This window comes from Colletotrichum fructicola (assembly GCF_000319635.2).
Source record: "Colletotrichum fructicola Nara gc5 chromosome Unknown KSG_Nara_v1_contig02, whole genome shotgun sequence".
Lineage (NCBI taxonomy): Eukaryota > Fungi > Ascomycota > Sordariomycetes > Glomerellales > Glomerellaceae > Colletotrichum > Colletotrichum fructicola.
In genome coordinates this window covers 5,620,482-5,633,349 of record NW_027094052.1, presented here as the reverse complement: position 1 = coordinate 5,633,349, position 12,868 = coordinate 5,620,482, and the positions used below count along the sequence as shown (strand labels likewise).

General features: G+C 57.2%; 4 protein-coding genes across 4 annotated transcripts; all 4 read right to left on the bottom strand.

The window, feature by feature from the left end:
- Positions 1-14: 14 nt before the first annotated feature.
- Positions 15-1,292, bottom strand: PMI1 (Mannose-6-phosphate isomerase; the record flags this gene model as incomplete). Its single annotated transcript, XM_032025998.1, has 2 exons — positions 15-941; positions 999-1,292. The coding sequence occupies 2 exons, from the start codon at positions 1,290-1,292 to the stop codon at positions 15-17; spliced, it is 1,221 nt and encodes a 406-aa protein (XP_031877501.1).
- A 1,239-nt stretch (positions 1,293-2,531) lies between these two features.
- CGGC5_v004347 (uncharacterized protein) lies at positions 2,532-4,205 on the bottom strand (the record flags this gene model as incomplete). The annotated part of the gene is made up of 1 exon (XM_032026002.2): positions 2,532-4,205. One exon carries the CDS (start codon positions 4,203-4,205, stop codon positions 2,532-2,534), a length of 1,674 nt encoding a protein of 557 aa, XP_031877492.2.
- Positions 4,206-5,900: 1,695 nt separating this feature from the next.
- Positions 5,901-7,532, bottom strand: CGGC5_v004346 (uncharacterized protein; the record flags this gene model as incomplete). Its single annotated transcript, XM_032026003.1, has 1 exon — positions 5,901-7,532. One exon carries the CDS (start codon positions 7,530-7,532, stop codon positions 5,901-5,903), a length of 1,632 nt encoding a protein of 543 aa, XP_031877460.1.
- Positions 7,533-9,781: 2,249 nt separating this feature from the next.
- On the bottom strand, positions 9,782-11,797 carry CGGC5_v004345 (uncharacterized protein; the record flags this gene model as incomplete). Its single annotated transcript, XM_032026004.1, has 1 exon — positions 9,782-11,797. One exon carries the CDS (start codon positions 11,795-11,797, stop codon positions 9,782-9,784), a length of 2,016 nt encoding a protein of 671 aa, XP_031877462.1.
- Positions 11,798-12,868: the final 1,071 nt, after the last annotated feature.

Below are 12,868 nucleotides of genomic sequence, written 5' to 3'. Positions count from 1 at the left end.
TCTACACAAAAAACCTAGACCACAGTCGTAAACACCTGGATCTTACTCTTGCTTCCCCATTTCGCCTCAATGCCAGGAGCAATAAAGTAGATATGTCCAGCCTGAACTTGGAACTGCTTTCCGTCCGCCTCCAGAACACCTTCGCCTTCGGTAACGATAGCTACAGCAGGTCCCTCGCCCGGTTTGAGCACCTCGCTTGGGTTCTTCTCATCCAAATCCGTCCGCAACATATCAAACTCGCTCAATGGCGGGCGGTACACCACAGTCCGACCTTGCGCACCCCTAGGGCTCTTTTCCCCAGGCAACATAACATCACTCTTACTATGGGCCTTGAAAGTTAAGGTCTTGCTGAACAAGTCCACATTGTTGCGGTCGCCGGGCGGGCAGAAGCCAGTGTTGAGCACGTTGTTCGACCGCGCCATGCACTCGACGATGTCTCCCGACAGGTACGCGTGGATGCCGTCTGCGGGGATGTACAACGCCTCACCCGCCTCCAACGTCAAGAAATTCATGCACAGCAATGCGACCAGCGTGCCGGGGTCGCCTTTGCCGTACTGCTCCTGCAACCTCGGCAACAGGTCCAGCACGTACGCGTTGCCGCCAAGTTCGTCGCGCGGCGTGTCGGCAAGAGCTTTTGATGCCTTCTCGACGGTCGATTCTTCCGCCAACAGGATGCGCCGGGTGACTTCTCGCAGTGTCTCATCAGACCAAGTCTTCGTGTCATCGGGGATGAAGTCCCTGAGCGCGGGGATGTTGAAGATGGGGGAGATCTGGTCGAGGGGCTTGAAGCCAGCAAAGACTTCGAATTTGCCCAAAGCTACAGCGATCTCGGGCTTGTGGTTGGGGTCGGTAAAGTTTTCCGGGTCTTGCTCGTGAAGCTTGCTGGCGAGAGACTTGTTGGGGTGGATTTGCAGCGGGAGGGCCTTGGCGATTGAGAGGATCTGAGTCGCGTGTCAGTGCATGTCGATGCGAATGCATCATGGATAAGGGAGCCCTACCTTCGGCAGATATGGAAGCTGGCCATCAAGCTGCTCAATAACCTTCTTTCCCAATAACTTCTCCTTGTTCTTTTTCAAGACATCGCTGAGAAGCTCCTGTGACTCGAGAACTCGGGCAGGGAAGTCCGGGTAATCGCCAAACCACATCTCTGAGTAGGCCTCGCCATCCTCGATCTTGAAGCCGGTAGGGGTGTTTTCACCCAAGCGCGCGGCGAGGGAGTCATGACCCTTCTTTCCCCAGTCATAATTGTTGCATGTTCCGCTCAGCTGGAAAACGGTGCTTTGTGAACTCATAGTAGCGGTACTTGGTGTTACTGATTTATAAGGATTAATTGGAATATTCTACACAGAAAATCGTTCACTATCCAGAGGAGTATTTCAGTCGTGAGGTTTTATCGGCTCCGAAAACATCGCATCACTCAGACGCGTTCTAGAATTCCACACGAGTGACCGGTCTGTGACGTCGGGAGGATTGACGCAAGAGGCTCGTCATAGAAGACGCCCGGCGCGCGCCCGGTCCCACCGCCCTGGATCTCGGCGGGCCGTGGCGAACTAGCACCCGAATAGGCCGAATCAGCCCACCGCTGCACGCCGAGAGAGTGTATCTTAGCGGGACACATGTATGCACCTCATCGTGATCTTGAACGACCTAATTACAGCATCATCGTGAAATTGAGGTCCCAATGGTTAGCTTAACTCAACCTAAACATGTTCACATTTGTTTCTTTGCATTACACTTGCTCTGATTGGTTCATCCTAGACAGGGGGGCCATACGCCGAGCCGAGCGGAGAAAGTCAAGTCTGACGTTAAAGCCGTTCAAGTTCAGATGAAGCCGAAACTCTCAACAAGTGATTGACAGGGGCTTCCCCATATCGGCTGTTCTGTTTCCGTTCTTTTTTTATGATTCTGGCCAGTGTAACCCCTGATCATCACGCTTCATTCAACGACCAGACAATCGACTCTTCACTAAGACTGCACTACACATGGACTGTTGCCGAGACCGAGAAAACCCACAGAGAAGAGCCGATCTTGTCTCGTTCCGAGGTGAAGCCATCGCAAGATTTCGCAGGGCCAGTGAAAGTCACACGAGCAACTCGTCAACAAAATCGCTCGTTGAACTATAATACAGTAAAGACAGACTTTCTTCTCCCCTAATTTTTGTTGCTCGCGAAGGAACAGAATGCCAGTAGAAGTAATAATAAAATTTTCACTCATCACATCGAATCTCATAGTAATCCAACAAATCCGGGAAACTCATCCCAGGTTCAGGGTCCTGATGTTCGCCCGTCTGATCAACATTGTTCTCCCCAGCGTTGTTCTCGCCGCTGAATTGACCATCCTGACCGTTTTGGCCATTTTGGTCATTGTGACCATCCTGACCATCCTGCCCATCTTGACCATTCTGACCGTTCTGGCCCTCCTGTGAAGATGACTTGGCATTGTTCCCATTCCCCTTCTGGGCCTCATCATCATTGGAATCCTTCATATTAAACACCGCACTGGCAGAATTGTTGCTGAATTGAAATGGGTACCTAAAAGACCCTGTGGAGAAAACGGCGCGCGTTAGCATTCTTCGCGGCCTTGTTCGCCGCCTTGCCGTTGGCTCCGGCGTTGGCGTTGCCGGCATTGCCAGCGGCGCCGTCCTGGTTCTCGCCTTGTTGCTCGTTGTTGCCCTGCTGCTCGTTGTTGGCGCCCGCGTTGCCGCCGGCAGCACCGCCGGCAGCGTCGTCCGCGGCGTTCTCTCCGTCAGCAGCACCACCGGCGGCGTTGTCTGCGGCACCGTTGTTGGCGTTGTTGTTGTTGTTGTTGTTGTTGTTGTTGTTGCCCGCAGCAGCTCCGGCGTTCTTGTTCTTCTTTCCGCCGGCGGCGTTACCTGCGTTGCCGGCGTTGTCCGCGGCACCACCCTGAGCACCATCCTGGGCACCGTTCTGACCCTGCTGGTTGTTGTTGTTGCCAGCAGCACCATCGGCGGCGTTGCCACCAGCAGCGCCGTCAGCAGCGTCCTGAGCACCATCCTGAGCGCCGTTCTGGCCCTGCTGCTCGTTGTTGTTGTTGGCGTTACCTCCAGCGGCACCATCAGCAGCGTTGCCGGCGGCGTTGTCGACGTTGTTCTGGTTGCCCGCGGCGTTTCCGGCGTTCTTGTTCTTCTTGCCACCGGCGGCGTTTCCGGCATTTCCAGCGGCGCCATCAGCAGCGTTGCCACCAGCAGCATCGTCAGCAGCGTTGTCCTGAGCACCGTTCTGGCCCTGCTGCTGGTTGTTGTTGTTGGCGTTGCCTCCAGCAGCAGCATCGGCGGCGTTACCACCAGCGGCACCGTCAGCAGCGTTTCCAGCATCCGCGGCGTTACCAGCGTTGTTGTTGTTGTTGTTCTTGCCGGCCTTCTTGTTCTTCTTGCCTCCAGCAGCGGCACCGCCAGCGTTGTCAGCGGCGCCACCAGTAGCGTTACCGGCATCAGCGTTGCCAGCGTTTCCGGCGGCACCGTCAGCTGCGTCGCCGGCGTCCTGGTTGTCACCCTGCTGCTCGTTGTTGCCCTCCTGCTGGTTGCCGGCCTGGTTGTTGTTGTTGGCGTTTCCGGCGTTGCCACCGGCGTTCGCGGTACCGTTGCCTGCGGCTGCGTTGCCGGCGCCGGCAGCAGCTCCGCCAGCAGCTCCGTTACCCGCAGCCGCGTTCTTGCCGGCGGCCTTCGCGCCCTTTGCCTTTGCTGCCTTCGCGGCCTTGGCCTTCTTCTGCTTCTTGCCTCCAGCAGCGGCACCACCAGCGTTGGCAGTACCGTTGCCGGCCGCCGCGTTACCAGTAGCAGCATCCGCGGCGTTGCCCGCATTGCCGGTAGCAGCATCAGCGTTGTTACCAGCGTTGCCATCAGCGGCGTCCGCAGCATCGTTGCCATCGGCGGCATCGTTGTTGTTGCCAGCGGCCTGCTGCTTCTTGCCCTTTCCGCGTCTGAGCTTGAGCTTGCTGGCCTGGGCACCGGCCTCGAAGGCGTTGATCACGCCATCTCCGTTGAGGTCCGCGGGATCTCCGGCGGCGGCGGGGGTGCCGTTCGGGTTGTTCCTGTCAAAGGTGCTCTGGAGCTGGGCGATGAGGTCGCTGCCCTGGCCACCGTTGGCTCTTCGCTGACGCTGGTGGCCGCGGAGGGCATCGGAAGTAGTGGGTGCGGCTACGGCAAAGCCGGCCAGAAGAAGGACGGCTGCTTGAGAGAACTTCATGTTGTCTGGGGGGTAGAGAGTATGAAGAGATAGTAAGAGAAGGTGGAAAAGAATGGAATAAAAATTGCTAACACGAACTAGACTACTACCCGAGTAGTTGAAAGAATGAGACTGGCTCAACTCAAGAGAAGGAAAAAGGGAGAAGAGGAAGAGGTAGTTGTTGAGACGTGAGAGGTGAAGAGGTAAAGCAACTCATAGATTGTCGGCCAAGAGCCCAATTTTTATATCCCAACTTTTTCTTCGCACCCGTCATCTGCCATCTGACCTCAGCCCCCTAAGTCCTGACCTATTCACGCCATCCATCCGTTGTCATTGCGCCAAAGTCTCAACTCCCAACAACGATTCAGCCATGTACAGCCATGGCGGGCCCCAGTCCAGGCCCATCTCACTCGGGATACAACCCTCCCGTGAAACATCACATCGAATCCTCAGACCGGTGGCATGTGCCAAGCAACCCGACCGTAAAGAAAGTTGTAAAAGACCTTGGACCTGCAGTTCTTCCCATCAGCTGGGTGTTGCTGCCAAGTTCTCCGCGTATCCATGCTGGATCCATGATGGCTGTGTGTGTGTGTCCAGGATGCCCAGGATCCTCCGCACTCCACCCCTCGCCTCGGAGCCAAGTCTGACGGGACAGGGCACATCAACCATCCAAAACGTCAAAAAGTCCCCACAAAAGTTTCGATGAGTCGCATCAGTCTCAGAGACCTCCGTCGTCTCATCGTACAAAAGTCTTGGCTCCGCACCACGCCCCCAATCACTTAATCTTTCTCACCCTTACCACGTCTTGGGGCCAAACTTCACAGTGAAGAAATGGCTGCCCACTCTCGGATTGACTGCCCACTCCTTCTAGATCTTTTTTGGTAGACAAACAACAGGCCAGGATGGCCATGGCAGCTTTCTTTCAATTTCGTCTCTTCTTCCTCTGATTATTCCCGTCACTAAAATAATAACGTCATCTGTCATCCGTAACCGTGCGTCGAGCTCTTGAAACGCTTCCAGACGTGATGAACGCTGGGCCCCTAGCAGCAGCGAAAATCGTTTAATAGCACGGCGCCTAAGTACGAGCGTAGAATAAAGCTCAGGATAAGCTTGATTGCCATTAACGAAACGGGGAACCAAGGCTCTGGGCCCCGGGGGATGTGTTAGCACATCGGAAAGTGGAGAGTTTGATCGGCCTGTGAGCAACTCGTGAATGGCGCTGACGGCTCGACTTTCTGTCTTTCCCGCGCAGCCGTGTCGCAGGCGGCAGGTGAGGGCTACCCCTGTGTGTTTTCCCCCGTGAGCCAAGCTCCTTTTTCTCGCCAAACCAAGCTTGTCCCTTCCCCGTGATTCTAATATTGGAAGCAGTGTACGGGGTCGGCTGTTCATCATTGTCGCTCACAGTGAAAATCAGCGATCGTCAACCACAGTCCCGGTTGATCATGTTTATGGTGCGGCAAGTCAAGTATGGCCGAGACCCATCGTTGCATATGCCATTACGGTTACGAATAAGCTTGAGAGGGCCTAATACGGCAGAGTTTGTATATTTGAATCAAGGGGGGTTTTCTTCCGCGGATAATATAATTCGCTCATTCCCTTCCCTTTTGAGATAGACATTATGAAATAGTATTATACAATCATGAAGAGGTAATTCGTCAAGGTGTGTAAGTGAAATACACGTGGTGGGGAAGAGTCTCTTAAACTTCACAACACCACTTAGAAGCTGTAGCAGAGATCCCAAAGAGGCACGCGGGTGTGGTACAACTCTGCACTCCAGAACTTTGTCGCGAACGCTGTGAGATTGAAATAGAAATCGGTCGCAAGCTCGACACCATTCTTCTCGGCGCAGATGAGCCCGTCCGAGGGGACCTCGGCGCTAGCTACGGGCGCGCTGGTGAAGTTTCCAGCCGCACCTAGGTTCTGCTCGCCGCGCAGCTTGAAGTGGTTGTCGAAGCCTGGGGTAGCAGTCAACCCAGAGCTGAGGTCGACGAGGCCACCGAGCAGCTTGATGGCCAGCTCCACAGTAACATCCGCAGAGGCATCGACACGCACGTCCGCGGCCTCGGTGATGTTGGCGTAGCTGCTGTACTTGGGCTCCCAGCCCGTGGCGCTCGACTTGCTGCTGTCGAGCAGGTCGAGGTGGACGTTGCCGTCGGGCAGGTTGACGCTCAACCCGGCAGTGACACCCACGGCCGCAGAAACATCGAAGTCGAGGCCGACGGCGAAGGCGACACCCGGGCCGAGCTGGACGACACCTGGAACTGAGACGAGGGAGTAGGCGAGCTCGTCGGGGGCGTACTTGAGCTGGTGGCTGTACGCGGCGGCAACATCGACGGAGAGGCCCACGGCGGAGTCGAAGGTGGTGTCCAGGTCGAAGTACAGCGCCTCGAGCTTGAAACCCCAGAAGTTGTACTTGAGGTAGCCTGAAAAGGTAATGGTGGAGGAGAACCATGCCTCGTCGGCGGTCACGTTGATGTACTGGCCGTCGCTGAAGAGGACGGTGTTATCGGCGAGACCCTCGGAGAAGGAGATAGAGACGCTCGGATCTAGGGTCAGGCGTTTGGAGAGCGTGGCCGCGGGCAGGGAGGAGAAGGACATCTCGCATTGGCCGGCAATGTTAGTCAGCTCCTCCTTGGAGGCGGCGACGGTGATGGAGAGGTCATCCCTGCTCGGCGTGAGGCCCGTGGCCATGAAGAAGCCGCGTTCAAACTCGGCGTCACAGTTGCCCATATGATTCGTGATGAGAATGAAACCCTCTTCAGACTCGGACCAGTCCTTGACCGCCTGGTCGAAAGCCTCAGAGCCAGAAAAGGAAACAGTGAGCTCGTTGTCGTCGCAGACGACGCTCTTTACGGCGTCGACCTGCTCCAGGACCACGGCAGGATTGTTGAGGGCGAGGGTCATGTTGATGGAGCCCTGCTCCTCGGTCTCGGTGGCAGAGTAGTAGAGCGAGATATTTTTGGCCGGGACGATGTTGACGGGGTCCTTTGTGTCGATGCCCGGCGCGATGGTGGGACCGAAGGTGTGTGTGGTGTTTTCGGCGGGCCGGAGAGTCTCGGGCTTCGCGGCGACGGGCTCGTAGGCCGGGATGTCTTCAATGACATGGGCGGCTTGGGCAGTGACCTTACCAGTTGGGATAGGTGTGGCAATGGTCTGTAGAGTGGTGGAGGGGGGAAGAGTAGAGTACACTGGGAAGTTCTCGGGCTCTTGCTCGGGCATCTCGACGACGATGTAAGTGACGCGCACAACACCGTCGTCGTGGCAGCTGCATCCCTCCGCATGAGCGGCTACACCGGAGGCCAGGAAGAAGGCGGCCAGCAGGCGGCCGATGATGTTTGAGCGGACCATTGTTAATGAGTGTGGGTATCTAAAGTAAAGAAAATAAAGAGGGTATTGTAATTGTTGCTGAGGGTATCAAGAAAAGAGGGGACGCTCTGAATCTGAGCTGGCTTGGCAGGGGTCAACGAGTGACTGGAGGATCGCGAGATCACCAACAAACAGGTGCTGCTGCTTCTTCAAAATCGAGAGCATCTACGGGAGAGGCGGCCACTAGGCCTTATATGAGCACTCGCAGGATGCACATCGTCTGTTCTTCCACCTTCCAAGTTCTCACGACCATCCCCCTTTCAGATGATGGACACATGGTAGCTGAGATTGAGCTGCCGCTAAGGGCGCATGGCGCCGGCAATCAGAGCCGCGCATTCTCTCCTCCAAGAGCTCAAAAGGCGTGTGGCTCACATCAATGGACGGCTGAATGGGGATAAGACGCGGCAGGAGATGGCGTGAGGCCCAGTCAGGACCACGAGTTTATCTGGTACCCTTCCCACGAGACCGGGGTCTTCAGGGCAAAGAGGAGGGGAAGAGAAGGATTGGTAGATGACGAATGCAACGTTCCTGCATTAGCTTCTCATGATCTTGGGGTGTCGTGATGGACGCAAAGTCGACGACAAGACGGATACTGGCCGCGGGCGGGACCTGATGCCGACTCGGCGGACGATTTGAGATGTGATTCTGACGGGGAATGCCGTCCATCAGCTCAATCGGTAACAGATTGGCACTAAAAGGGTCTTTTTGGCAGAAGACGAGGGGTTCAAGGGCTGTTGGTGATGGAGTTGTGGACGATTGCGCCGCCGCCGCCGTCAGGTAGGAATCAGGTGGACGAAGAGGGCGACTTACATCTCGAGCTAGACTGCACCAGGGGTCCTTCCCGAAGAAGACGTCGTCAGCGGCCAGGGATGGCATCTTTCATACCTTCATCGCACATCATTGGCCAATGAGTCTAGCATATCGTGGGCTGTAGATTGAATCAATGTGAATCCCGCGCATCCCGCTGTCTTGGACGTGACGATTGGGGCAGCTCCCATTACCACTTGAGCCAATTAGGGGACAAACGGCCGCGATGGAGTGCCGCTTCGCCCCGTGTTCCCTGCAGAAAGCGTGGCTTCGACGTGCTCTTTGGTCCATTCGGGCCACGAGGACCCCTCAGCTGTCAGCGATAGCCCCCAATGACGGCGCATTATCGGCGTTGCTGACAGGAGAGGCCCCTGGAGGCAGCATGCGAGTTGAGTGTGTGTGTGGTGATGCAGGGGTTGCTCGGACGCAGGAACGCAGGAACACAGGGAGGACCCGCTGGATGTCCATTCAGGGTGTTTAGGCCGCCTCTTATTTCTCTGGAAGAAGAGGATGGCCGATGCTTGGACGGCAGTTTTTGGATGGAGTTTTGCTGGCGTCTTTTGAGTTGTGAAATCTAATTGGTTGTTAGTGAAAAGAAAGAGGGGAAGGGTAACATTTATGGGGAAATATTGGCCACCGAATGTAGCGATTTACCTTCGGCGATAGAGTCCGAATGCCACTCTTTCATTTCCCGCCCTCACCAACACGTGTTGGGAGTCTATCGTTTCTCACAAAGCTTCACGACTCGCCGGTCATGCTCTATCACATCACAGCTCACAGGGGAAGCGAAAGACGACATTGCCGGCTGCCGTACCACATTTCGCTCTCGCGTTCTTCCCAAAAGAACTCACCATCTTCCTAATCCGTCTTTTGAAAAATCAATAGCTTCATTCGGCCTCTTCCGAAGCCCCAGTGGCCCGCATAATAAAGCCAAGAAAACGTGGAGCTGGTAATTCCCACCTGACGGTTGATGCGACGAGTCCGAGTGCTTCGCAACCAGATAAATCATTCACAAGGGGCGACGATGGACAGGGAAAAGACGTCTTGGATGCAAAATGCTCCCGACAACCGGTGATGAACTGAGTTGGTTCAATTGCTGAAAATCGGCCACTGGCCTTGACTCGTGTCACTGCGTTTTCCATCTTCATCCAAGTAGACGAAGACAAGAGACTGCAGGACCCGAGTTGGGAAAATTGTGTACAAATCGTACATAGTATGTACATGAATCTCATTCAAGCCCAATCCTTTCACCTTTTTTTCAGAGAGTGTTGTGCGTTTTGCGGCTCGTCCTTCTCTTCGTCTTACAATCCTCCAGGAAGCAAGGTAGGCCTCACCACGGCAGCTTGTGACGCGTAGCCTCTCCCCCACATCCCTTCTCCTAACCCCTCATCTTCATTCTCCTCCCTCCTCGATGCGAGTACCACTTAACGTCTGGTGATATAGACGGTGTGGATGGTGGTGCGGTTGACGCATCCGGCGCCGCTGGGCTTGCCAGCACCGCCAGTGGGCTTGGGGCCCTTGCGGGACTTGGTGCGGTGCTTGCGGGTCCTGGTCTTGGAGGCACCGGCGGAGGACGGGGCCTGGGTGGCGACGGGGTCGGCAGACGCGGCAGAGGTGGCGGGCGCGTCGGGGATGGTCTCGACGGGCAGGCCGGTGCCGGCCGGAGCAGAGGAGGCAACGGGGTCAGCCGAGACGGTCACGAAGGAAGGCTCGGGGGCGCCGGCGGGCGCGGAGAAGGAAGAGGAGGCGGCAGCCTGGGTCTCAGCGGGGACGGAAGCGGCGGGCTCGGAGGAGGGGACGGCCGGGGCAGAGGCGGCGGGGGCGCTGGAGCTGGGGAGGGCGGAGCCGGAGATGGTGGAGAAGATGGGCTCGGGGGCGGCGCCGGAGGCGAAGCTGGGGTCCGCGGAGCCGGCGGAGGTGGCAACGGCGTCGACGGCCTCGGTGGAGGAGACGGCAGGGGCGGAAGAGGCAACAGGGGCAGCAGTGGAAGCGGCCGCGGAGGAGGCAGGGGCGGCGGAAGCGCTGCCGCCAGAGCCGGAGCCACCGCTCATGCAGGCGAAGGACATCTTGGAGACGGGAGAGCCGGTGACGGGGCCGTCGAGCTTCCAGTCCATGGAGACGTAGGGCCAGCAGATGCGGCCGTCGGACATGGTGACCATGTCACCGGCGACGTAGGTGTCGTCAGCGGAGACGGCCTCACCAACCTTCTTACCGTCGCTGCCGACCATCTGGAACTTGGTGCCGGCGAAGGTACCCTTGCAGCCCATGGCGTCGAAGTCGCAGATGGGGTTGGAGATCTCCTCCCAGGTGACGAGGGCCTTGGAGCTGTCGAAGGCGGCGGCGTGGGCGTTGGAGCAGTCGTTGGTGCCGGAGGTCATCCAGTTGACCTGCTTGTCACCGTCAGCGGCACCGACCTCGGAGGTGGCCTGGTCGCCGACGAGGGTGTTCTTGTCGGAGAAGAGGGCGATGGCGACGTTGCGGTTGTTGGTGCGGTTCTTGGAGGTGGTGTAGCCGCTGCCCATCCACTCGTTGGCGGTCAGGTCCTTGGCACCGCGGGAAACCCAGGAGAAGATGTAGGAGTCAGCGCCGATGAAGCGGGCCAGGACACTGTAGGAGCCAGACATGCCTCCCATGGCCTCGTTGGCGCCGCCGTTGATGACGTGCTCGTTGGAAACCTTGACACCGTCGCTGGTCATGCCCTGGGTCTTGGTGTTGAGCCAGATAGCACCCTGGTCCTCAGCGCAGAGAGACGCGAAGGGGGCCTCGTCGGCGGCCTCGAAGGCGATACCGGTATTGTGGGAGCAGCCCCAGGAGGAAGAAGCACCGGCGATGTTGGTGAGCTTGCCGGTGGTGTCGATGTAGCGGATGGCATCGCCAAAGTGGCCGGTGGCATCACCCTGGTAGGCGGTGACGACGATGTAAGCAGCGTAGTAGCCGGCCTTCTCGGAGAAGACGAGGTCACCGTTCATGTCGGGGGACATCATAGCCTGGCCCTGGTCGACATCGGGGCCGCCGAGGTAGGTCTTGAAGGTCTCCTTGCCGTTGGTGTAGCGGTAGAGGACGGCAACGGGGTCAGTGACGCCGGAAAGCGCCTCGTTGGTGAGGATGGCGAAACCATCGTTGTGGGCAACGAGACCGCCGGCCTCCTTTCCGCCGGAGATGGTCACCAGGTCGCCGGTGGCGGCGAAGGTGGTCGGGTCGATGGGCTGGACGTGGACACCGGTCTCGGAGGAGTCGAGGTAGGCGAGGTAGGCCGACTTTCCATCGGGGGAGACGGCGAAGGGGGTGCGGCGGTGGTGGGGGTAGCCGGTCCAGTACGCCTCCTTGATGGGGTTGAAGGACTTGCTGAGCGTGACGGAGTCGACGTGCTTCTCGAGGGAAGACGAGGTGAGCTGGCCGACGGCCATGGCCGCGAGACCGAGGATGGAGAGGAAGTGCATGTTGCTGATCGCTTGCAAAAAGCAGGAACTTTCAAAGTCACCCTAGAAAAAAAAGAATGGAAATCGGTCGGATGGTTGGTTGACAGTCGGATACTGTCTTCGTGATGTTTCGTTTGGTTTGCTGTGATAGGAACTAAGCCTATTGGAAAGAATGAATGAACGAATGTGAAAAAAAGAGTGTCGGTTGGGCAAGGATGGTCAACAATCCCTTGAGGCAGAGAAGAAGAGAGAGAGTCCTATCTGCGGACGAAAGGTGTGGTGTTTCCCTCCATTTAATAAGTCGCCAACGAGTGAAATGGAGCCCATCAACTTCCACAAATGTGTGGGCGGACCGCCTCGTCGGACAGTGACAGCGAGCGACAAGGCAAGGCAAAGCCGGGTCCAGGGCCCGTCCGTATTGCTGGCTGCGCAGCCGACTTGTGCCCCTCTCTGTGAATAAAGTGAGTTGTAAGTCAAGATAGCACGATCCTGGGCTGGTCAAATCTCCCTGGCCGTTTCACCACCACAAACGCGGCGGAGGGTGCAATTTCGTCTCTCCCCACCAGCGGCCCGGGGTGGCTTCGAGCTCTCTGCCATCTGGGCTTCTTTGGGCTTGGGGCTTGTCTGCCAGAAACGCCAACCGAGAATGGCTTTAGCACGGAAACCGGGGGTCGGGTCATTGTCAGAACATCAGGTGGTGCTGCTTGCTCGCTGACTTGACATTGACACTGACAAGCGATGGCTGTCGTTGTTGGGGATCCCTCATGCTGACTTCATCTCTACTTTGTGTTAAACTCCCGCTGTTTCTATGCGTCGACGGCTGTCTCGTTTCCCTCTGACCAGGTCTGGGCTTCGAGGGACCCTATTAGAGTACGGAGTAAAGTTCTGTTCCCTGAGTTGCATCAATCGCGGCATTGCACATCGCCCGCGCCATCCCAAGGCCTTAACACCCGATCTTAATTCCTCAACTTCAGACGATAGACCCGGAGGAACGCGGTGCTAGGGGGCGGCCAGGCGAGTTGTCCAGGCTCTTGGGTGTCTCCGTCTGCGCTGTACCATAGTAGCGCCCCCTTCGTGGTCCCTGTTTTTACC